Source organism: Leptonotus elevatus, chromosome 9, assembly GCF_054856555.1.
Source record: "Leptonotus elevatus isolate MCC_2025b chromosome 9, RoL_Lele_1.0, whole genome shotgun sequence".
Classification (NCBI taxonomy): Eukaryota; Metazoa; Chordata; class Actinopteri; order Syngnathiformes; family Syngnathidae; genus Leptonotus; species Leptonotus elevatus.
In genome coordinates this window covers 7,086,675-7,110,051 of record NC_141247.1, presented here as the reverse complement: position 1 = coordinate 7,110,051, position 23,377 = coordinate 7,086,675, and the positions used below count along the sequence as shown (strand labels likewise).

At 40.0% G+C, this 23,377-nt stretch overlaps 1 protein-coding gene across 4 annotated transcripts; it reads left to right on the top strand.

Moving 5' to 3' along the window:
• The first annotated feature begins 203 nt into the window (after positions 1–203).
• rps6kal (ribosomal protein S6 kinase a, like) lies at positions 204–21,998 on the top strand. Of its 4 annotated transcripts, none has more exons than XM_086085249.1 (22): positions 204–510; positions 2,868–2,927; positions 3,008–3,124; positions 3,186–3,267; positions 3,356–3,436; positions 7,076–7,155; positions 7,724–7,830; positions 8,062–8,099; positions 8,283–8,425; positions 8,757–8,827; positions 10,619–10,707; positions 10,923–10,987; positions 12,350–12,452; positions 12,600–12,724; positions 13,850–13,969; positions 16,032–16,121; positions 16,223–16,381; positions 16,534–16,695; positions 16,788–16,864; positions 17,038–17,155; positions 19,888–20,028; positions 20,580–21,998. In XM_086085249.1, exons 1-22 carry the CDS (start codon positions 484–486, stop codon positions 20,703–20,705), a joined length of 2,181 nt encoding a protein of 726 aa, XP_085941375.1. In that variant the 5' UTR covers positions 204–483; the 3' UTR covers positions 20,706–21,998. The 4 variants fall into 4 exon arrangements, with proteins under 4 accessions (XP_085941375.1, XP_085941377.1, XP_085941378.1 ...); XM_086085251.1 differs by having other exon boundaries at positions 253–510; positions 2,868–2,936; XM_086085252.1 differs by lacking the exon at positions 204–510 and adding an exon at positions 601–894 and having other exon boundaries at positions 2,868–2,936.
• The last annotated feature ends 1,379 nt before the right edge of the window (positions 21,999–23,377 follow it).

The following is a 23,377-nucleotide window of genomic DNA, read 5'->3' as shown; positions in this document are numbered from 1 at the left end:
GGTCAGGTTTCAACATTCAGCTTTAACTCTAGGATCGGAAACCTGGACTGATGTAAACAGAAAGCTAATGTGATACGTTCGTTTATTTTTGCGTCGATCATTAAATACCTTGTTTTCGTAGCCTGTCCCTATTCACGTCGTCCCGGTGCTTTGCGGTGCTAGGGGAAATCCTTAACCGAGTTGCGTCACAAATACGTCAATAAACTCATTCACTGACCAGTTACCTCAGTAGCCGCCATATTCGCAGCTATGGCAGGGTAACGGTGTCTTTGCAGAGCGCATGGTCCCATCATTGACATCAAATACCCACGCACTCACACCCAAATCCCACCCTGATAGTGGTCCACGGTCAGCCACGCATCTTCCCCCCCGAACGACCGAGCTGAGCAGCCGGGATTTTACAGTGGGGGGGAACATGTACTTTGGAGCAGGGGTCTAGGTGGACTACGATGCCTTAGATTTAGAGAGGAATCCTGGCACAACATGGAGATAAGCAACGTTAGTAGTGAGGTGGGTTTTTGTATTTTTACTTGCTCTGGATTGTTTCGGCTTTGTTGCCGAGTTGCGGTATCTTGCCCTGGTTAAAGGTTACGTCCATTTCGCGTCACGATCTGCAGCGCATCGCGATGCATGCTAACACGCTAGCTAATGCTAACAGCTGGTTACATGTTTATTTTTGTTGCAGCGCCTGGGTTTATCGTTTTCAAAACTGTACCCCCCGCCCGTTGAAACCTAGCATTCCGGTATAATGTGAGACTCGTTGCACAATGACGCGCAGTTTCCTTGTGCCGTTTGTTGTCATTTATACTTCTCGAGGAGTTTGCTGCTTTGCTAGCTTAGCGCTTGTAGCATTAGCGCATGTAGTTAGTGTGCCAAGTGACAGCTCGCTATCAGGTAACTTTTTCTTTCCCATTATCGATTAAAGAGACATGGTTGTGTTCTCATGTATTTCCAAGTTTTCCGAGTTAATGACCTGCCGGGTACAGGGTCGCCTCTAAGTGAAAAGAGTGATGCTGCTGTTGCATATAAACTTACCGGTGTAAATGCACGTAATATTTCACACTATCTTTTACGTATGATGTTCTTTGTTAACATAATGAGCTAAGTAGGTGTCATTAAAATCCTCCGTGGTGTTCTTTCAACCAGTTTCAAGGTGCTTTGGAAACTAGAGCAATTCAATCGGATAAAAAGAGGTGCAGACACGTGCGGCTAGCAAGTAATAACACCAGAAACTGTTGTCAACATGTCACCCTGGGACCCACTTGAAATTAAGAACAACGAAACGTTTTATAATAGCATCTGAAAATACACAAGCTTTATAAACTCAGTTTCAAAAGAGCTTGACATTCCGCCAAAAGCATGTTGCTATGACGTCTGCTAGCCAAAGACTGAGCTGCACTGTATTTGTTTACAGAGTAGCAAATGACTAGAGCACAAGTAGGCAACATTTTCCTAAGATTACCCAGTATTGTGTGTTATATGTGTGAACTTAGTACGTCTCAGTACTGTTCTGTGGGTTGGGGGGAATCACAACACAAATACTGTACATGCAAAAAAAAAAATACAAGCTGTCCGCGACCTATTTTTGATTCCTGACTCACCAATTTAGATTCACAGATCTAAGTATTTTGTGTCTGTTGCAGTCTTTTCTTACAAAGCCTGTATAATGTTTGGACTAACTGAATGTTAGTTGTACCTATCTTCTACAAATGACACTATGATCTAATGTATTCTGGATGAGGCACATTGACAGCTGACTAAAGTACTGAAAGTAAATATCTGGATTAGCCACTTCAACTGGAGTAACCTTTTAATCCACTTTGCGTCAGTTTCGGACAATGGAAGACCTTAAACAAAAACATGTTCAAAGAGAGTTAGGTCTATTCCATATGATCTCATTGCATGTTTGAGAATGGCATAAAGAGGCCTGCCATGCTACAAGTGTAGGCTGCAGTCTTGTTACAAGCTGTGATGAGCCACAGCAGAGGTGGGAGTGAAGATGCATGTGTGAATGATGTCCTGGCTTTAGCTGTAGCCAGCATGTCACACTTCAGACGTCACAGATGCTCAAAGGCTTGCATTTTGATATCTCTTGAGTTGTATCTTGCTATCTTTCATTTTTCATAGATATCTTTTTTTTAAAGGCTAATACCTTTTGCAGCTTTCTGTAGTTCAATCACATTGGAAAGTGATTTGTTGGCCTTTGTTCTGTGGATGTGAGTGTATGTCAGTGGCTCCACCCACTGAGTGGGCTTGCGTAGTGCTATGACTCATCCACTCTCTTCAGAGCCTTGATGGAATTCAACACACACAAACACACTAGACTGAATACATCATGCAGTAAGATTCACTTCACAAGTGAAACCTGCAAATCTCTGCAGCACTGGACTATGCTAATGCATATATTTGTATTTTTTTGTGCATTTGACTGGTCTTTCAGTTATTAACATTGCATTAATTTTTATTTGTCAGAGAATAAGCTTGTTGTTACTACCAAGTATCAGAGTGACATCATCATAAAGAGGCTACGTAAATGCCAAAGGCATCACAAGAGCCCGTCAGACGTGCTATGTACGTTCTGGTCGGCGACTGCTAATAACAAGGGATACAACAGGGGTTCTGCTGTACAGCATGTGCACTGTTAGAGTATGAATTCCATACTGTTTGTCAACAAAAAGGACTACATGTTGGTGAAAATGCTCTGTTATTGCATGTGACTCATCGTTTTTTAATCTGTTGATTTGTTCATCATTCATGTGGGCGTGCAGGAGCTGCAGTCCTGTTCAGTTGAAAGCTCGCATGCACTAGCTTTCCTTGAGTTTTGCTTTTTCCGACTCCTATGATGTAATTTGTTTTTGTGGCTGCAGGTCAATGGACATCAGATCATGGATGAGCCCATGGAGGAGGGAGAGTGTTACACGCACTGTGTAAGTAAGGTCAGGGGTCTCAATGCATGTAGACTGGCATATGTGCTCTGGGTCTTGCTCATTTGTTCCTGTGTGCGCAGGATGAAGAAACATACAAGGAGATTCCCATCACTCACCTCGTGAAAGAGGGCTGTGAGAAAGCAGATCCATCACAATTTGAACTCCTCAAGGTCCTGGGTCAGGGCAGTTTTGGCAAGGTGAGAACATACCAAATCAAATCGATCTGTTTGTCATCCTAAATTGTTGTTTCCCCACCAGGTATTTTTGGTAAGAAAAATCGTGGGTCCAGATGCTAGTCAGTTATATGCAATGAAAGTTCTAAAAAAGGCATCATTGAAAGGTAAGGTGACTTTTTTCATAAAGCCCACTGCACAATGAGTGTGTTCTGTCATTTAAACCGTTACTGCACTCTTGTGTTCTTTGTTTAGTCAGGGACAGAGTTCGCACCAAGATGGAGAGAGACATCTTAGTGGAGGTCAATCATCCCTTCATAGTGAAATTGCACTACGGTAAGAAAATGGAGAACAACAAAGTATCTTCAGTTCACACATCACAGAGGTGTTCACACTCGTGGTTTGACATACCATATCTTCTATCTTCTACACTATGACCATTGTATTTTTTGTGATTTTAAAATAAATAAATAAATATCACAAAAATGACACTGTAAGGATGTGATGACGTATTTCGTAATCTCACACGTCATCAAGTCCATTTGGACATACACATGGCCACGTGTTGTTCCCTACAGCATAACAACAAAGTTGAAGAGCGTGAACAGCTCTGCAACTTTGACTTTGTCCTAAAAGGAGGATTTAGTGCCTAAATTTCGAGCTCCCTCTGTCGTGTGGTGGTGATTTGGCTACAAGAGGCCAGATTTATTGCAAAATGTCCCCAATTATTTGCAAATTATACAGGAACACTGTTGCCGCTAAAATTAAGAGGAAACACAACCTAGAGTTGAAACACACGGCTGAATATGAAGACACATTATGAATGAAAGCAGCTCCTGTTCAGAGTTAAAATTAGCAAATATTTAAACCGAGCATTACTGGAGCACTGATTAGATGCACTCCTTAGTGACAAAAAAAGCAGACAGTGGTAGGGTAATACTGAAACGGTCGTGTCCAAGATGCATGCCGTTGCAAAGTGGCTGCTATCATATCACCAGTGGAGTTTTTTTTGCCACTACCACCAACATATGTTTGACACAAACCTCAGAACCTACATCAGACTGACGGTTCATTACATAGGCAGCGATCGGACTCTACAAAACCTCTGCTTTAAAACAAGCTACTTTCCCGAGAATCACAAAGGAGAAAATATTGCAAGTGGTTTGGCATCTGCAAAAGTGCAAGCAGGTGTGTGTGTAACAAGACAACGAGGCCAAGCCAACGATTTTTTAGCTTTTTTTTTTTTTTGTAAGCAGGTACAGTATGTTACATTTAGACCTTGTGGAAAACACTACCCGGACAGTTTTTGTGTCCATTTCAACCTCTGTCACTTATACAATTGCACTTTCTTTACATTACAATTGGCGAATAATGGTGGACTAAATATTGTGCGCAATATAAATACGGTTGTTCCGAAGCTGCCATCACAAATATATTGGAAGTCAAATTTTTTCCTTATCGCCAGAAATATTGTCACTGCAAATTTCTAAGAACATTTGTGATATACTTTTGAATCTATGTCGCCCACCCTTTGTTACAACTACAAACATAAATATCGTTTATTTATATTTTATATGCCGGCACAAAGTGGCACATTGAGAAATGGACAGAAAATGATTCATGATCCATTTTTGGTAAAAATACAAATCTGAAAAATCCATGTAGTGTAACAAGTTGCCTTGAAAAGTCATTTAATTATTAAATGGAGTGCACTTGTGTGTAATTTCACGACTGTATGAATACAACTATTGTGTAGACTGCACAGGTTTGTTAGTGAACATTAGTAAACAAATTGCACCTTATAAGCACAATATAACAATAATGACAGGTCAGGAATAAAACATGGAGACGTTTAAAGCAAAGTTGCGTTATTTAAAAAGAACATTTCAGTGAGCACTGTTCAACCCATCATCCAAAAATGGGAAGCGCACAGTACACTGCGCACAGTACACTGGCAAACGTACCATAAATTACCATCCACCGGGACTGACAGTTTGGATGAAAAGAGTGGTAATCAGAGAAACAGCTAAAGAGATGTACAGCTCAGGTGGGAGAATCTGTCGCAAAACCAAAATCCTACTGGCATTCTGTGGCAAGCTTTGAAAATTGCTGTTCACTGATTCTCTTCATCAAATCAGAGTATGGACTATTTTGCAAAGAATGGGCTAACGTTTCAGTCTTGAGATTGCAAAGCTAAGACATACACCAAAGACTTGCAGCTGTAATTACAGAAAAAATGTGGTTCTCCAAAGTATCAACTGGATGCAAAGGGAAGGGATGGATTTAAAATATAATAATTTCCAGGAAATGTCCGGTAAATTTAATGGTTAGATAAGATGTGGAAGGTGAGGAATTTTTGAAGGCTGTCCGATTCAAGCATAAATAGAAACATTTTGTTCCTTTATCTATGCAATAAGATAAAAAGGACATATAACCAAAATTATTTGTATGTAGAACTTTATTCAAGTTTGAAAATCAGTTGCATGCCTCCAGTCTGGAGCCCTCGTAAGTGTTGACATTTTGCTCCTAAAATTTAAGGCGGTACAAATAAAATCTTATATTATTAAACTCTTTTTGTGCATGTGTGACCAGTACATTTTCTGATTATTTTTTTAATCCTTGGATATTTTTGGATAATCCTAAATAATGAACACACATTGTACTTAACAATAAAAAAATAATAATCAAATTTCACTATTATTCCCCCCCAAAAAACTAAAATTAAACATGTAATAAGGGGCACATAAGGTATTATAAAAACTACTATTAAATAATAACATAATTAACACTTAACAGTACATACAAATATGTCCTGAACAGTGTGAAACTCCCTCACAGCCAATGTCTGAACTATCCACCCATCATAACTAAATGCTTAAAGGTGCTAAATGCAGAAAATTGAATTTCAAATCACTACTGCCACATGTAGCCGAAAAATTAAACTACACACTCCCTTCTTCACGTACACAATGCGCACATGACGTCACATTGCAGACAGAGGGCGGGAAATTCAAACCCAAATCCAGTCTGGAACTTATTAGCCAGGGGCTTGCAGGGGTACCTACTGTGAACAGCTAAGGTTGTAATCTACTAATTAGATGATGTTTCCGTCATAAATGGTCAAATGAAAAGGCTATTGTAAAGATATTTTAGGCAACTTTTTACATACAGTAGCTCAAGTTTGAAAAAGAAACATACCGGTACCTTACTGGCGACACTACTTGGACATCGATGTTAAAGTCTGTGGCATATGCTTGCAAAAAAACTATAAAACATATAGTAGCAACGTCGCAAGTGGCCGCTATCTTTTTAAAATAAAAAACATGTAATGTGCACTTCATACGCCTTTAAAAGTGTCTATAACAAAAATATTGGAAAAAACAAATGATGACTAAAGTGCATTACCTATTCTACTGAGGGTCTCTCTGAGTAGCAGAGTAAACAAACAGGTTGGGGAGATATGTTGAGACATAATGAAGCTGTAGTGTTTTACTCCAATTTTAAGGTATTTTTGGCTAAGTTTTGCATTGTATTTGTCTTGTATGCATGCATGCAAAAAAAATAGCTAATTTTTTTTCCAGAACACATCATCCGACTTTCAATATTCTTGGTGTGTTAAGTGGCCTTTCCAAGCAGACTTCACATTTTGACAAAAAAATCTTGGCACGTTGCTACATGTAGATTACCACTTCATAATTATGTGCCACTTTGTGATGGTCTATCAAATAAAATATATTTGTTTGTAGTTGTTTCATGACTAAATGTGACAAAGTTACTCTAACCCTAACCTCTACCCTAACTCCCGAAGTTTTGTAAGCCACTTAAAACATTGAATAGAAGTGTTTGCTGTTTCCAAATTCCGTGTCTCTTCGGACTCTTAAAATGTTATAGTACAATATATTGCAGCCTATATTCTCATAGTCCTGCTTAGGTTGATATAATTATGTGTGCATGTGTTTTTCCTTGTTTCTGCAGCCTTTCAGACAGAAGGGAAACTGTATTTAATACTGGACTTTCTCAGGGGAGGAGATGTATTCACTCGCTTATCCAAAGAGGTAAACGTATGTTCTGTTGCTCTACATCTCTTTGTACTTTAAGCCCTACTATCAGGTGTTTGTATTTCTCAGTTTGAAAAACAACAAACGAAAATATGAACATTCTTTAAACCTTAAGGAATTGTTAAGATGAAAGTTACATGTGAGACTGGTGTACATTTTTGTATTCATCAGTGTTTGAATGATTTCTTGCAAGCATCGTTACTGCTAAGTCATGTCTTCTCTGTTTGTGTTCACATGTAATCATATTATGACTGGAATTCCTCATGGAAACAAATGTGCTTTCAGCTTTTCGAGTATTAATTGGTTGTCAGGTTGTGGCCCTGATCAACTCTTTTCAAGGGTTTTCACTATGGGAACTTAGGTATTGTGCGGTTGCTACCATGATAGAACTTTTGTTAAAAGCAGGTCTCAGAAACAAAGCCAAAGCTGCCAGCAGTGTCAAATCAACAGCATACAGAATCAAGTTACTTTCTTGAATCGTTTGGTTTGTGACAATAACATTCTTTCATGCCACTGAATTGTCCTCATCTGAGTTCAGAGAGTAAATCTGTCTAGTTCTTAACAGGTTATGTTTACAGAGGAAGATGTGAAATTCTACCTTGCAGAGCTGGCTCTGGCCCTTGACCACCTGCACAGCTTGGGCATAGTTTACAGAGATCTCAAGCCAGAGAAGTAAGACCTCACCTTCATCTTTGAACTTGCAAACCAAAACTACAAACACTGACCATAAACCTTAGTCCACAAAACGTCTGTGTATTTTGTTCGTTCGTAACCTCTAATCTCAAAATTTGCACAAAACCTTCAACTTCACTAAAACTGATCATTTTGAATTAACAATTTTCATTGTGTTACAATAATATGTTGAAGCTGTACATCACAGAAAATGTGCTCCTTTCCCCCCAGTATCTTACTCGATGAAGCTGGACATGTAAAGTTAACAGGTATGTTTTGACACTGTGTAACCGTATATCAGCATGTTCCCCTGTGAATTTAGTAGGATGTCACACAAAAAGTAATCATTTGTGTTTGGTTAAGGAAACAATCACAACTTGTCCACTTTTATCTGGGGACTGTCATGTTTTTGTTTGTCCAGATGAGACATAATCGGATGTCATTGTGTACAGACTTTGGCCTGAGCAAAGAGTCAGTGGATGCTGATAAGAAGGCTTATTCTTTCTGTGGTACGGTGGAGTATATGGCCCCTGAGGTGGTCAACAGGAGAGGACACACACAGAGTGCAGACTGGTGGTCGCTGGGAGTACTAATGGTATGTGGGTTCTCTCAATACTTGAACATTAGCTCAAGATAATCTTTTAATAGACCAAGGTTTCTCAGACATTTTAGAGTTTAAAATTGAGTTCCTTCTCAGGGTCCAAGAACATGTAAGTTATTGCCGTAGCATTAACATATCCACGATCGGTGATAAAGAACACAACAGAAGATCATCTCATATAACATGTATCAAAATGCCCTTTGTCATGAAAAAACTAACAAATTATGAAATCACCTTTCTACCTCTTTGCAGACTTACTGGTTATATTAGTTTCACTCATTGGGATATTATATATCCATTGTATTAATTTTGCTTTCTCATTCAGTTTGAGATGCTAACGGGGACGTTACCATTCCAAGGGAAAGACCGCAATGAGACCATGAACATGATTCTCAAGTGAGTTACACCGTAATGTAATTGCTGTAATAGAACTCTAAAAATGATAGATGACAAGTGAGTTCTAATTGGTGTTCCCAACGCAAGTTTTCTACCAGGTATTAATTTATGAACAAATGAACAGAAATTGATCCTGGATGTAGTGACTGGTCAGGCCACAACAATAATTCAAACAGCACATATGTGGCTTTCTCACTTTTCATGTTCCATGAAGCAATGATATGTAAACATGTGACCTGTAGTTCTTAACTCATTTGCTCTCAAAAACGTATAAATATGTTCTATTTTAAATGTTTTCAGTGTCCCAATGACGTATTTCAATTCAAATTCAATCCAATTAATTTGTTTGTTTGTTCCAGACTTAGGGACCACTCTTAAAAACAAACAAAACAATTGACTTGTCAAATTTATGTTTTTTTATTGTTTTTTTTATGCTAGAGCATACAGAAGGCTTTGATGCAGCCTCTGAGCTGCAGAGAATGGGTGGAGCAATGGTAGTAATTACAAAAACGGCCAGCAGGTGGCAGCAACGTATTAGAGATCAACCAGGGCATGTTGCAGATTTGTGAATAATGATGAAATTTAGCTATATTCCAATGCTAATTGTTGTAAAATGGAAACAGATAGAATATACTTCCCCATGTTTTTAAAGTAATAGAACACTATTCTGTGTGCCGTGCAAAATCAGTCAAAATCCAGTAAACCAGCCGGGAGCGAAGGGGGTTGCTTCAGTGAAAATGGCTGAGAATGAATGAGTTAATACAAAAAAATGTCTTATGAAAAGAGGAAAATACAACAACAACAAAAGAGAGTGACAACACCTAAAAACAACTGTACCTATATAAAATGCATATACATTTAATTATTGCTCCATATAATAAAAGTAGGGGTGACAAAATTATTGCATTCATTTTGAGTTAATTTAAAGTTCCTCTAATGCCACTAAGTTTTTTTTGACGCGCGATTAATGACTGCCCCTTACTTGGAAAACCTGTACTGGGGAAATTCCAGTCGCAACGCAGCAGACCCGTCCCTGTCAAAAATTAGCAGTAATAAATTTAATAATAATGCATATATTTGTGGAGACTGGGTTCAAGTTGTATTTTAAAAAACTGCTGAATTTTACAGGTTACTTGATGTTAAAGATTAGAAAAATGCACTGAGCTGTCACCAACGTTTTACAAATGCAGTTATGCCATCTAGTGGCAGGAAAATGACCAACACAAATCAATATCACACTCATTTTTTAAATTAAAGTACAGTGCTGTACATCTTATTAATTTAACTCAATTTTATTATCTATTATGAAATTACTGTATCATGACTAAAAGATGCAGCATATTTCCATTGAACATTTTCCCACTCTTATGTTAAAAGAGTATGAAAACTTATTGTACATTTAGAACAGATATATAAAAAATAAAAATAAACTAAATAAAAGCATTGCGATGTTTTTTAAGCATTGAATTTAGCTAGATGCGATACAAGCAAGCAATCAATAAATAAAATATAAATATATAAATTGCAGTCTTTGAAATTTGAAAGTCGCATTCTACTACATTGTGATGTCTATTTGAATTCTATTAATTGGTCAGCATTATTTTTAGTGCATTTTATCAAATATAACATTAATACAGTTGTTGTTTTTTTGTTTTGTTTTTTGCTTTTGATTATAAGTAGCTGTTATTTATTTATCCAGTGAGGCAAATTTACGAGACCACAAAGGTGACAGTTTTCATTGAACAGTGGTGCTATGGTGCATATTTATGTTTGTTTCTTTTTTCCCTTTAGAGCAAAATTAGGAATGCCTCAGTTCCTTAGTTTGGAAGCTCAGAGTTTGCTGAGGATGCTGTTCAAACGTAACCCAACAAACAGACTAGGTGAGTAGTGTTGCAGTTTCATGGTGAATCAACCTAGGAAACCGTATATGGGATTTTTTTTTCTTTTCAAGTATGAACTTAATAATTGGTGGCATTTACTTCAATCAGGTGCAGAATACCACAAAAAGAACCATGTATGAAAGTGACGGTACTTTTTAAAGAGGTACAAATTCATTATGCCAGGTTTACTGAAGTGTTGTGATCTGTGTCTTAAGGGGCCGGACCCGATGGTGTGGAGGAGATCAAACGCCACGCTTTCTTCTCCACCATTGACTGGAATGTGGGTACACATGCACACACAATCATTTCTCATTCCTCATGTATCCACACGAACACGCATGTAACTCCAGCAAATTCACACTTCACAAACGTTCAGCTTCGCCATTCATTTTAGCTGTGCCAGCACACTGTGTGCATCTGGGCAGATGGCCAGTTCTGGCTGTGTGTGAACTAATAGCTCTGCATGAGTGTTCATCAGCCAGCAGGCCGCTATTGGCTGGACACCATTGTAGAGGAATGGGATTGAGTTCAGTGAGGGGTATTGGCCTTTTTTTCATATATGAGATGTCAGAATGGTTCCAGGACTGGCGTCACAAAATACATATTTTAAACCCAAGCTACGAGATTTCCCTTTTGATGTGGGCCAGATGATAAACCAGGACATCTACAAAGAGATTTTGTGGCATTTGCTTTGTTTGGTGGGCAAGGCGAGGAGAGAGTTGTGAGAGGAGAAGGCTGCCTTTCACCATGACAACAGCATCCGACAGTTCCTGGATGTGGAGAACATCGCTATACTGGAGCAACCTCCCAACCTACCTGACCTGGCTCTGCGTGATCCCCACCCCTCCCCCCTACCCCCTTTTTCCTTTCCCAAGCTCTAAGGTGTTATCCACGGGACCCATTTTTGAAGATGTGAATGACGATCAAGACCGCCATGATGACAGAGCAACGACGCATCCCTTAAAAATCCTTCCAGAATTGCATGAAGTCTTGCTAGACAGAGTTAGGAACTTAGGATAGTGCATTATAATGACCAGTGTTTCCCAACCAGGGTAGGGTACGTGAGCATATTGCAGTCGATACGTGGACACATTAAGATGCTCAGTACATTTTCAGTCATTTCATAAACCCATCAATGAGGTGATATATGTGTGCTACAACTTGTTTCTCGGGGAGACAATAACCTGTGGCACAGTCTCGGCAAAATCACGACTGCTGCAAACTACTATAGTAGGTCTGAATATACTCTAGTTCTTGTTAAGTGTTTTGTTCCTCATACTTAACATTTAATGCCTGTTTAAAATGCAGGTTAATTGATTTCTTTTTTTTAAATATATTTATTTTCACTGCAACATGTTCAAATTAAGGAGATGAAATAAAATTACTTTCATTTCAGAATCGTTTTTGTTACATTCTACTTTTAGATAATTATCAACACCTATGGGTGAGGGGGTCCTCGTATGGCAAAAAAAAACTGAGGATACACAAAAAAGGAACCATTGTGTATAACTATGGGGAGAGTAATTTGAAGGGGAAAACCTGTAGTCCTGGAACTTTATTGACGCACATATGTTCGCACATTCCAGACAGCTTATGGGAGGGTTTGATTGCTAATATCTAAAATATAAAATGTGGCCATCAGAAACTGTACAGGAGAGAGCTACAGCCCCCATTCAAGCCGGCGGCAGGTAAACCAGATGACACGTTCTGTTTCGACCCAGAGTTCACTGCTAAGACACCTAAAGGTAAATAAATATACACGTACACTCACACTCAGTGCAAGCTTGTTAGCTTGAAAACCATCCTGCTGTGTTCACACCTGTCACTACATAATTTATTGGGAGTTTGTATATTCATAGTCTTGTATTATGCAGCGTGTTTTGTTTATTTAGACTCCCCAGGTATCCCTCCCAGTGCGAACGCCCACCAGCTCTTCAAAGGCTTCAGTTTTGTTGCTCCAACGCCGATGGATGAAAACAAGAGTTCCCAACTCCTTAGTAGAATCCCCATAGTTCAGGTAAACTTACTCAGTTTCTCTCTTCTGTACATGCTCAACGGCGCTTCTACGTCTGTGTAAAAGGGTCCTATGGCATATATGCTTAGACGCCACATCATTCATTCATCTCATTCTTTGCTATTTATAGGGCAGCGATTCATTTCAAACATATGTGTGCTATCAGTTTGTACGTGGATTATCAGTTGGATTGTCATCCCCTTAGATAAACTCCCTTCCATTGTTTAGATGAAAGCTTATATCAATTTGAGCCGCTAATCAGTGTTAGTCTCTTAACCTGCTGCACAACAAGCAAGCATTGTAGGTGACATGTGGTATGAGCACAAAGTGAAACAAATAATTTGAGAATGTCATCAAAAAAATGTTGTTCAACTGAAAGTTTCGGAAGCAGAAACTAAATTGTTAAATGGAGTGGAGTGCAAAACTCAATCATCTAAAAGCTTTTAAGTGATGTCAGGGACATCAGTTGCAGTTCAAGTCATGCCAAACATTTTCACTAACATAGTTATATCATTTATGACTCTAACGGAAGTAATTATATGTATAAGCAGAATCAGATTAGCTCAAACAGTGATATATGGTGTTGAGAATTATACTGCATGGACACATTATTTTCACGTGCATTACATTTGCTACAGCCGGGAGGCACCACCAAACTGTTCAGGGTGTCACTCTGATGACTCTCTTCCAAAGTCAGCTGGGCTCCAGCACACCCACGACCCCAGTGACGATAAGCGGTACGCATAATGGAGGGATGGATAAATAATACTGCTGGGCCAATGACAAAACTGAATTTTGTTACAATGACAACCAATGGGCTGCATCTTGCCGTCGCTTCTGCCTTGCGCAGCTTTGTGTGGTCACGGTGTTCGGCTGCTTTCTACCACTAGTTAAAGCAGAGCCCACAGTGTGGAATAAAAACATTTAAATCAATTTGTTTATGGCACATGGACAGATGAGCAATAAACGAAATTTCAGAAGTAGGCACATTTTTTAGATTAATTCGGTTGCTTAATTTTTACACTTCATGGGTGGTCATGCGCTCCATACACGCAATTGTTTGTATACAAGACATTAAAATATCTATTTTGCAATGAGATGTAATGAGTTTTTTTTTCTTCCTTTCAGATGCATGCGGGGTCCAAGTTTTTGGATCTATACGAACTGCAGGAGGACATAGGAGTCGGCTCCTATTCCATTTGTAAACGCTGTGTACACCGAGTCTCTGCCATGGACTATGCTGTGAAGGTGACCAGTCACTGACATTTAAACAACTTTATGATAAAGGGTTAAGATGTTTAGATGCATGTGTATCTTTTTCTGTTGCGTGTTTTGCGCTTCTAAGTAGTAGGGAGATTTCACTGCCTTGTAGCCATGTACATCTGTATGTGATGTTTTCATTAATACCATAGTTTGATCTGGCACCTGTCATGTTTCATAACTAAAGGGTGCTAAAGGGTATGGCTGTGGTAGCACGTGATAGATTGGCAACTAAAACGGTATTTATCTTATTCCAGACTCCATCTGATGTGTTCTTTTCTGCTATATGCTTACCCATTTTCTAAGATCAACCGTAAAAAATAAAATACACACATGGCTAAAAATCATTAGTACACTTAAAAAAAGACAGAATCTTTCAGTCGTCACTAAAATATCTTTAACCTGACAAGAGTAACAGTAAATAAAAACTTACTACTTAATATTAAAGGTCTCATATTAGACTTTTCAACATACTAAAATAGTTCTCAAATGTGTAAAAGACATGTCTGTGACATGCATTCGTCAACATTTTTGCTGTCCCTAAATGTTGTGAATGATAACAACTGGCTATGGGAGCAGAAAAAAATAAAAATTATTAACTATTTTATATGTGGAAAAGTGGCATAACGTTTTACCATAAGAATAAGTAGCATAACGTTGCTAGCGTTAATTTGTGATTGTTTAGGCAATGGTTATTTTGCCGTAACCGGCAAATCTCCCATGAACGTTATTTTGCTGTGAATGTCTCCGATTTGCTCTGAATACTTGTAGACATTTACAAGCGGTTATGAATAACACAAATGTGCACATTTAGGCCACTGCGTGGCTCGATCATGTCTTTCGCCTTCGTTTAATAACTACAATCGAGCTACATCTACACGACTGATTCAGTAAGTGACTCGCCTGATATAAAGTGATCTCTACACAAGCAATGAGGAGGATCCCAAATCCTCCGTCGTCTTGTTCACCCTTTTTATGGCTGCTGTGATCCATTGGCTACGCATTGATTCCTCTTTTGGTAGCCTGGAGAATGGTCGATCCTTTTTTTTTTTTGCTTCTTCTCGTTGTGGCAGGTGGTCCACAACAATTGTCAATCATTGTTAAAGTGTGGTGTTTGCTGCTTACTCAAAGTGGCCGACGTGTTTTCTGTGCTGCCAAAATGGCTGCACTAACGGCCATTTTGGGACATGTGACGTTAACGTCAGGATTTCTATTGGATAGACTATGTATGGCTCAAAAGACTATGGCGCAAAATAGTCCAATGTTTTGTTGTTAGCTCTGTATTGTGGTCATTATCCTGTTGGAGGATCAGTGTTACTTTACAGTGTTCCGTTTTCCACTGGGGTTAGGTTCTGAAAAAATACCGCAATAAATGAAATCCGTGAAGTAGCTTTATGTTTTACATATATTATAAATATTTTAAGGCTCTAAAACCCCTCACCACACAGTTTATACACTTTTCTCATCGAGGCATTTACATTTTCTCACATTTCTCTCTCGTTTAAACCTTTTCAATGTTCAAACCTTCATAAATTTTATAAAATAGGTACATTACTGTAATTAAAAAATGCATGCAAAATTGCACACACAAAAAAATCTGCCAAACAGCGAGGCTATGAAAAGTGAACCGTGTTATAGCGAGGGAACACTGTACTTCACTTTGGTTTCAGTGAAAAAGAAATCAACTTGTCAAAAGATCCAGCTTTGTCTTATCTGTCCTAAGGATAGGCTTGCCAATAATTTATGGTGCTTTCTTGACGTCGTCTTCTAGTATTAAATGAACGTTGCATAGTAACCAGTGATGCAATGTCATATTGCTTAACAATTGTGTCTATATGGTGTATTTAATTTGCTTTCCTTCTGCAATCTAGTCTTCAGTTAGTAGTAGTCGTCACTCGTCAGTTACCTTAACATTCTTGTAAATCCATAAATTCTGCTGAGTGAGGTCTATCCAGCAGAGGGCAGCGCGACTGTTCACATCAACTGCAAATAATGAGGCAAAACAGTGATAGGATGCAAACTACTTGATTGTTGTTTTTTTATGTTGCAGATTATAGACAAAAGTAAGAGGGACCCCTCAGAGGAAATTGAAATCCTGATGAGATATGGCCAACATCCTAACATCATTACACTCAAAGATGTCAGTACAGTATTTGTTTTATTGGTATTTCATACTCATCACATACTCAAGTGTGTAATACAAACATGCTGACAGACAATTGTTGCGTGTGAATATATCAGGTGTATGATGAGGGCAGGTATGTTTACCTGGTGACGGAGCTGATGAAGGGGGGAGAACTGCTAGACAAGATCCTCAGGCAAAAGTTTTTCTCTGAGCGAGAGGCCAGTGCTGTGCTTTACACCATCACTAAGACTGTTGACTACCTCCACTGTCAAGGGGTGAGAAAACATACGCACGCACACGCACACACACACACACGCACCCCCCCCCCCCCCCCCCCCCCCCCACACACACACACGCACACACACACACACACACACACACACTCTCGACAATCAATCATCCCATCTTTTCAAATGATCTTTGTCAGGTAGTTCATCGAGACCTGAAGCCCAGCAACATTCTGTATATGGACGACTCTGGGAATCCGGACTCAATCAGGATCTGCGACTTTGGTTTTGCAAAGCAGCTTCGAGGGGGCAACGGTCTGCTCCTCACACCTTGTTATACCGCTAACTTTGTTGCACCAGAGGTGAGCCAGAAAGGAGAAATCACTTGAGCTGTTCGGAATTTACATCTGCAGTACTTCTATCTTTGACGGTCTTTAAATGTGTTTGTGTTCAGGTACTAATGCGGCAAGGTTACGATGCAGCCTGTGATATATGGAGTCTTGGAGTTCTATTATATACAATGTTGGCTGGGTAAGTAAGACCAAAACAGGACATGTTGTGTTTTCTCTACCTTTTTCAAAACAGATTCCTTTTGAAGACCCTCGAACATAGAACATTCTGGGTTTTTATTAACATGATAGTTGTGCTTCTAAATATAGAATTTTTTTGGGACGTTCTTAACGCCTTATTAATCCTTTTGGCAGGTACACACCATTTGCAAATGGGCCAAATGACACACCAGAGGAGATTCTTCTTCGAATAGGCTCTGGAAAGTTTTCTTTGACAGGCGGTAACTGGGATACTGTGTCAGACACCTCAAAGGTAAAATGGACTCAAAAGTAACTGACATCTACATTTGAAAATATGTCACTTACTGTAATTTAAGGGTCAAGTTAAAATATGGAGTCAGATGTTGACTAGTTTTAGTGCTAAAGGAATGCAATGTATTTTTTTGTTTGTTAATATATCTAAAACAGTGGTTCTTACCCTTGTTGGAGGTAGTGAACCTAGTCAGTTTCCTATGTGCATTCACTGAACCCTTCTATATTGAAAAATAAGATTCTTTTTTTTTACCTTTCCATCGAATGTGGCTCTCTTCACCTTGAATTCAGAGAGTGTTGTGTTCTTGTATTCACTATCTCCATGCAGTTTTACTCATTCAAACCCAAAAAAGTGTAAACACATTTTCAATGCTTTGTCCTTCACTCCCAAAAACGTATTTACACGTTGTATGTTTTTTATGCAAGAGCATACAGAAGGCTTTGGTGCAGCTTCTGACATGAAGAGGTGGCTTTAAGCAATGATAGTTATTACAAAAAAAACGTCCAGCAGGTGGCAGCAGAGTATAAGAGATAAGCGAGGGCCATGTTACAACAAGCTCTATTTGTCAGTGTTTTCACCAGGAATGTGAATAATGACGAAACCTAACCATATTGTAATGCTAATTGCTTCAAAATAGAAAAATATTCAAATGTACTTTTTTCCTGATAAAAGAAGAGAAACTAATCTTTCTTTTTTTTTTTTTTTAATAGCAATAGAACACAATATTCTGTGGGCCTTGAAAAATCAGTCAAAATCCAGTAAAACAGCGAAGGGAGTTGCTTCAGTGAAAATGGCTGGGACTTAATGAGTTAAGGAAGTTTTTCCTTTAGTTTTGCTATATATGGCTATAGTTATGCTGGACTAGAATTGCTCATCTTGGCATTGTAAATCATGCAGTTAGTATGCTGACTCCCATCACTCAACTCTATATTTATAGAGGACTTTAAAACAACCACCTCTGTTTTCTTAAGATGGAACCAGGGGTAACGGATATATTAAAAATAGCAGAGGCCCCAGAATTGAACACTGTTGAACACCATACATTCCGTTATACATGTCAATTCATCCATCCATCATCTATCGCTTATCCGGGGTCGGTTCGCCGGGGCAGCAGCTTTAGCAGGGAAGCCCAGACTTCCCTTTCCCCAGCCACTTCAACCAGCTCCTCTAGCGGGATCACAAGGCGTTCCCAGGCCACCCAAGAGACATAGTCTCTCCAGCGTGTCCTGGGTCGTCCCCGGGGCCTCCCACCGGTGGGACATGCCCGGAACACCTCTCCAGGGAGGCGCCCATGAGGCATCCGAACCAGAACCACCTAAACTGGTTCCTCTCAATGCAGAGTAGTAGCAGCTTGACACTGATTCCCTCCCGGATAACCGAGCTTCTCACCCTATCTCTAAGGGAGAGCCTGACTACCCTGCGGGGGAAACTCATTTCGGCCGCTTGTATCCGGGATGTTGTTCTTTCGGTCACGACCCACAGCTCGTGACCATAGGTGAGGGCAGGAACGTAGCTCGACCGGTAAATGGAGAGCTTTGCCTTTCGGCTCAGCTCCTTCTTTACCACAACGGACCGATACAAAGTCCGCATCACTGCAGACGCTGCACCGATCTGCCTGTCGATCTTCCGCTCCAACCCAACCTCACTCTTGAACAAGACCCCAAGATACTTGAACTCCTCCACTTAGGGCAGGATCTCATCCCCGACCCGGAGTGGGCACTCCACCCTTTTCCGACTGATGACCATGGTCTCGGATTTGGAGGTGCTGATTTTCATCCCAAACGCTTCACACTCTGCTGCGAACCGCTCCAGTGAGAGTTGGAGATCACGGCTTGTAGAAGCCAACAGCATCACATCATCTGCAAAAAGCAAAGCTGCAATGTTGAGGCCACCAAACCGGACCCCATCAATTCCTCGGCTGCGCATAGAAATATTGTCCTTAAAAGTTATGAACAGAATCTGTGACAAAGGGCAACCTTGGCGGAGTCCAACCCTCACTGGAAACGAATTTGACTTATTGCCGGCAATGCGGACCAAACTCTGACATCGGTCGCACAGGGACCGAACAGCCCGTATCGGGGCTCGGTACCCCGTACTCCCGAAGCACCCCCCACCGGACTCCCCGAGGGACACGGTCAAACGCCTTCTCCAAGTCCACAAAGCACATGTGGACTGGTTGGGCGAACTCCCATGCACCCTCGAGGATCCTGCCGAGGGTGTAGAGCTGGTCCACTGTTCCACAGCTGCGACAAAAAACACACTGCTCCTCCTGAATCTGTGATTCGACTTCCCGACGGACCCTCCTCTCCAGCACCCCTGAATAGACCTTACCAGGGAGGCTGAGGAGTGTGAACCCTCTATAGTTGGAACACACCCTCCGGTCCCCCTTCTTAAAAAGGGGGACCACCACCCCGGTCTGCCAATCCAGAGGCACTGTCCCAGATGTCTATGCGATGTTCTAGAGGCGTGTCAACCACGACAGCCCCACAATATCCAGAGCCCTTAGGAACTCCGGGCGGATCACATCCGGGATGGATGAGATCCGCCCAGAGTTCCTAAGGGCTCTGGAGTGTTATCACAAATCATGAACATGGGCATGCAATCATGTGGCCTGACCTTGACCTTCACCTAACCCTTCAGCCTGAGACTGACTTAACTCAGGTTAAGAACCGCTGATCTAAAAGCTGATTTTGTCGAAGGATATTACCCTTTCCTTATCTACGTTTTTACAGGACCTCCTGTCCCACATGCTCCATGTGGATCCTCACCAGCGATACAGGGCACAGCAGGTTCTAAAGCATTCCTGGATTTCCTGCAGAGATGCACTGCCACACTTCCAGCTTACACGCCATGATGCACCACACCTCGTCAAGGTGAGGGGGAATACATCAAGCCAACTAAACATTGTTGTGTTTGCTTTTAAGCAGTCAAGCAATGGAAAGACAATCGTATGATTCCTAAGCAGAAAGAACACTACTTGTGTACTGTAGCTCTGGATGGAACCTTGAGCAAATGCTTGCGAGGGTTCGAGAAGATCAACAGCACATCCTAGAAATATGTCTGAGGTAGCGTAGCTAAGGCTAAAAATTTATTTCCAAGGTAAATTGATTAGGTACAGTATTGTAGTGTGAAAACTAAGCACAATTAGATATGTTGTTTGCAATAATGACCATATGTAACTCAACCTCATTCAATACAGCACAAACTCAGCTCTGCCAAATTAATTATTAGTAGACATAAAAATGCATTTGTGGAGGTCAAATCCTTTATTTTCAACTTTATACAGACAGAAGGTTAAGTTAATCTAAAGGATTTTAGATTCATTTTAGGTTTGTCATGAAATTTCACGACCAATATCGCTAACTTTTTTGAGTAGTGTAGTATATTAACGTTAACGCTAATATCTCATCTCTTTTCCTTATAGGGAGCCATGGCTGCCACTTATTCAGCGCTGAGTCAGAAGACAAGCCAGCCCGTGCTAGAACCTGTGGCCGCATCCAGTTTAGCCCAGCGACGCAGCATGAAGAAACTCACCTCAACAGACATGTAGAACTACGCACACACAAACATACAGGGAGCCCGTGCTACCATTTTGACCTCACTCATACAGACTGAACTCCTGGCCTGTCAAAGCTACCATCTCCATTTTCAGCATATTTATTTGACGAAAGCAACACACAAACGCACACGGCTCCATGCACATGGCCACTTGATGAGGCTCCTATGCGAAGGCATCTGCTCAAAAGCAAGACTAGAAACTCGTATCTGTTACTGCTGGGGAGACAGACTTGTATTTATTTCCACAGCTTTCATATGCACTTGCCCTCCTCGCCTTTCATTCTTTCTTCCCCGGGAAGAAACGCACCAGCTGATGTTCTCCTTCACTGTGATTGGCTGATACAATGCTGCTTCGGTAAACTGTGCCCACCCCCTGCCTCCCACTGCTCTTCATCTATGTTCTGTTATCCTCTCTGCCTCAGTTCTTTCTCCTTCCTTCATTGTGTTTGCTTTCTCCTTTTCTCCACAATATGCAGTAAAAGGTTTATGTGTGAGACTGCTGGCAAGATGATGTTGACTGAGGGATAGCCGCAAACGAATGCTTCTTTTTGACATATTGCTAAACCTTAAGGATCAAAACCATCTTCTAGCACTTTTGGCAGTGTAATGCATGTGTGGACAGATGCTGTATTTCCTTAACCTTTAATTCATGTTTGTGATACTAATGATGTATCTAAAGAGGTTAAAAATGGCTGCAGATGGACAAAATGTCTTGAAATGAATGTGAAACGGTGTGGTGACAACAGAAGTTCTAAATTGCACATATACATATTACTTGCTAATTTATTTGGTACGCCTGGATTAAGCTAATGCAGTGGCCTCTGCTAACGAGGCTTTTACTGCATCTGATTTTTTTTTAAAGCTCAATGATGGAACTACGGACAAAACATCACCACCAGATTTAACTAAATAAACCTCTCTATATTTAAAAATAGAACAAAAACTAATCAAAATAGTCCCCATATATAATATTTATTGACATTTGTTTGATCTGTGTGTACCTAGTACATTTGCAAATGATTGTATACATTGTATCTTAATATATACAGTGAAGATTCTGAAGATGAAGAGCATGTGTGGGAGCCGTAGGGAATTCTCTGGGGGGAATTAAATGCACCCCGTCAAACCAGAGAAGCTGAATCAAAAAACAAAAATTCCATAGATATCTCTTTTAAAGACATTGTGGAAATTGTATGATATTGTATTTATTTCATTTGATTTTTAAGATTCTATTTTTCTTTCGAGTTCTGTATATATTGACATTAAAGATCATTATTGACATGCATTCATATTGAACTTGCCTCCTTTTTTTATACAAATTGTAATTACTTTTATTACACCTTTAATTGTTCAATTTAAAGGGACTGTAGGATTCAGCGCCATCTACTGGAGAACTAATTGAATGCAATGATTGCATGCACTCCGGTGGCTCAGATAGAACGCTAGCTGGGTGCACTGAGTGGTATAGAAAATGGAAGAATACAATGCTGCTGAACAGCTGCCATTTGCTGTCGTTTCTTCAAATGGCGCACAGAGTTAAAGAAACCACTAGGTGGTGACACTGTTCAGTACATGACTACCTACTATGCGGGGCCAGTAAGGATAAAATAACAATTATATCAGTTTATTTCATTATGAGGTGTGTGAGAGCGTTTCTACTATGGAGGACCAACAATGCAAAAAAAAAAAAAAGGGGGGATAAAACGATATAAAAAATACAATACAATACAATTAAAAACTTAAATACTACTATATATATATATATATATATATATATATATACTTAATAAATGAATATTTTATAAAAATTGATTTAAATATCAATAAATAAATGCAAAGGCTCTGCTCTCATATTTATTTATTTCATGCTGCAGATGTGCCAAGGTAGTAAAAGAAAAATTATATTCATTGACAAACTTCCCCTAGTTTATTAATCTATCTCCTCAATTTTCTAGTCTGTTTTCTCAGATTACTATAAAAGTGTTTTGGTAGTGTGTGAAAAATGAACATTTCAGTAGTGTGTGAGTGTTACAGCTGTAGTATTTATTTAGTCATACATGTGAGTGAAAAGAGTTTGGTAGTGTGTGTAGGTGAGCGTCTCAGTAATGTGAGAGAGGTAATCCTATATTATGTTCCTGACTGCCCTTCATATTTTACTCTGCATCCAGTAGGTTATGTAAATGGCCGCTTTCTCCTGATCTTCTTTTGTTTTACCAGTTGTGTGTGTGTGTGGGGGGGGGGGGGGTGAGACAGCAGAGAGATTGGGATTTTGGCTGGAAAGCAGATGGATAGAGGTATGAGGAAATGCTACCATCATTATACACACACACACACTGACTAGCCTATGGAACAGCTGTTGTCCTCTCTCTCTGTGGCCGTCTGAGTTGACTCCATGTCCCCCCTCTCTCTCTCCTGGATAATGCATCTGCAGCCTGGGAGCTGAGAGGTAAACAGTGAGGCTAATTGCTTTGACATCCTGCTCTTTGTTTTGGCCTCCTGGTGCTAATCAAGCACGTTGCTAATAAGTCTGCCTGGCAAAGGAAACATCACTGCGTTGAGGCTGGTAGGAAGTAAAAAAGGGACACGGCTATATCAATTCGTCTCCATGATCTGCTGTTGCAGCCCACATTTGTAAACGTCAACCACATTTCCCACAGTGCCGCT

Bases quoted from the DNA above. Each gene is read 5' to 3' on its own strand.
- rps6kal (XM_086085251.1), top strand. From the start codon at position 484: ATGGAGATAAGCAACGTTAGTAGTGAG. The intron at 2,937-3,007 runs GTCAGGGGTCTC...CTGTGTGCGCAG, and splicing joins ACACGCACTGTGTAAGTAAG to GATGAAGAAACATACAAGGA. The intron at 16,382-16,533 runs GTGAGAAAACAT...GATCTTTGTCAG, and splicing joins ACTACCTCCACTGTCAAGGG to GTAGTTCATCGAGACCTGAA.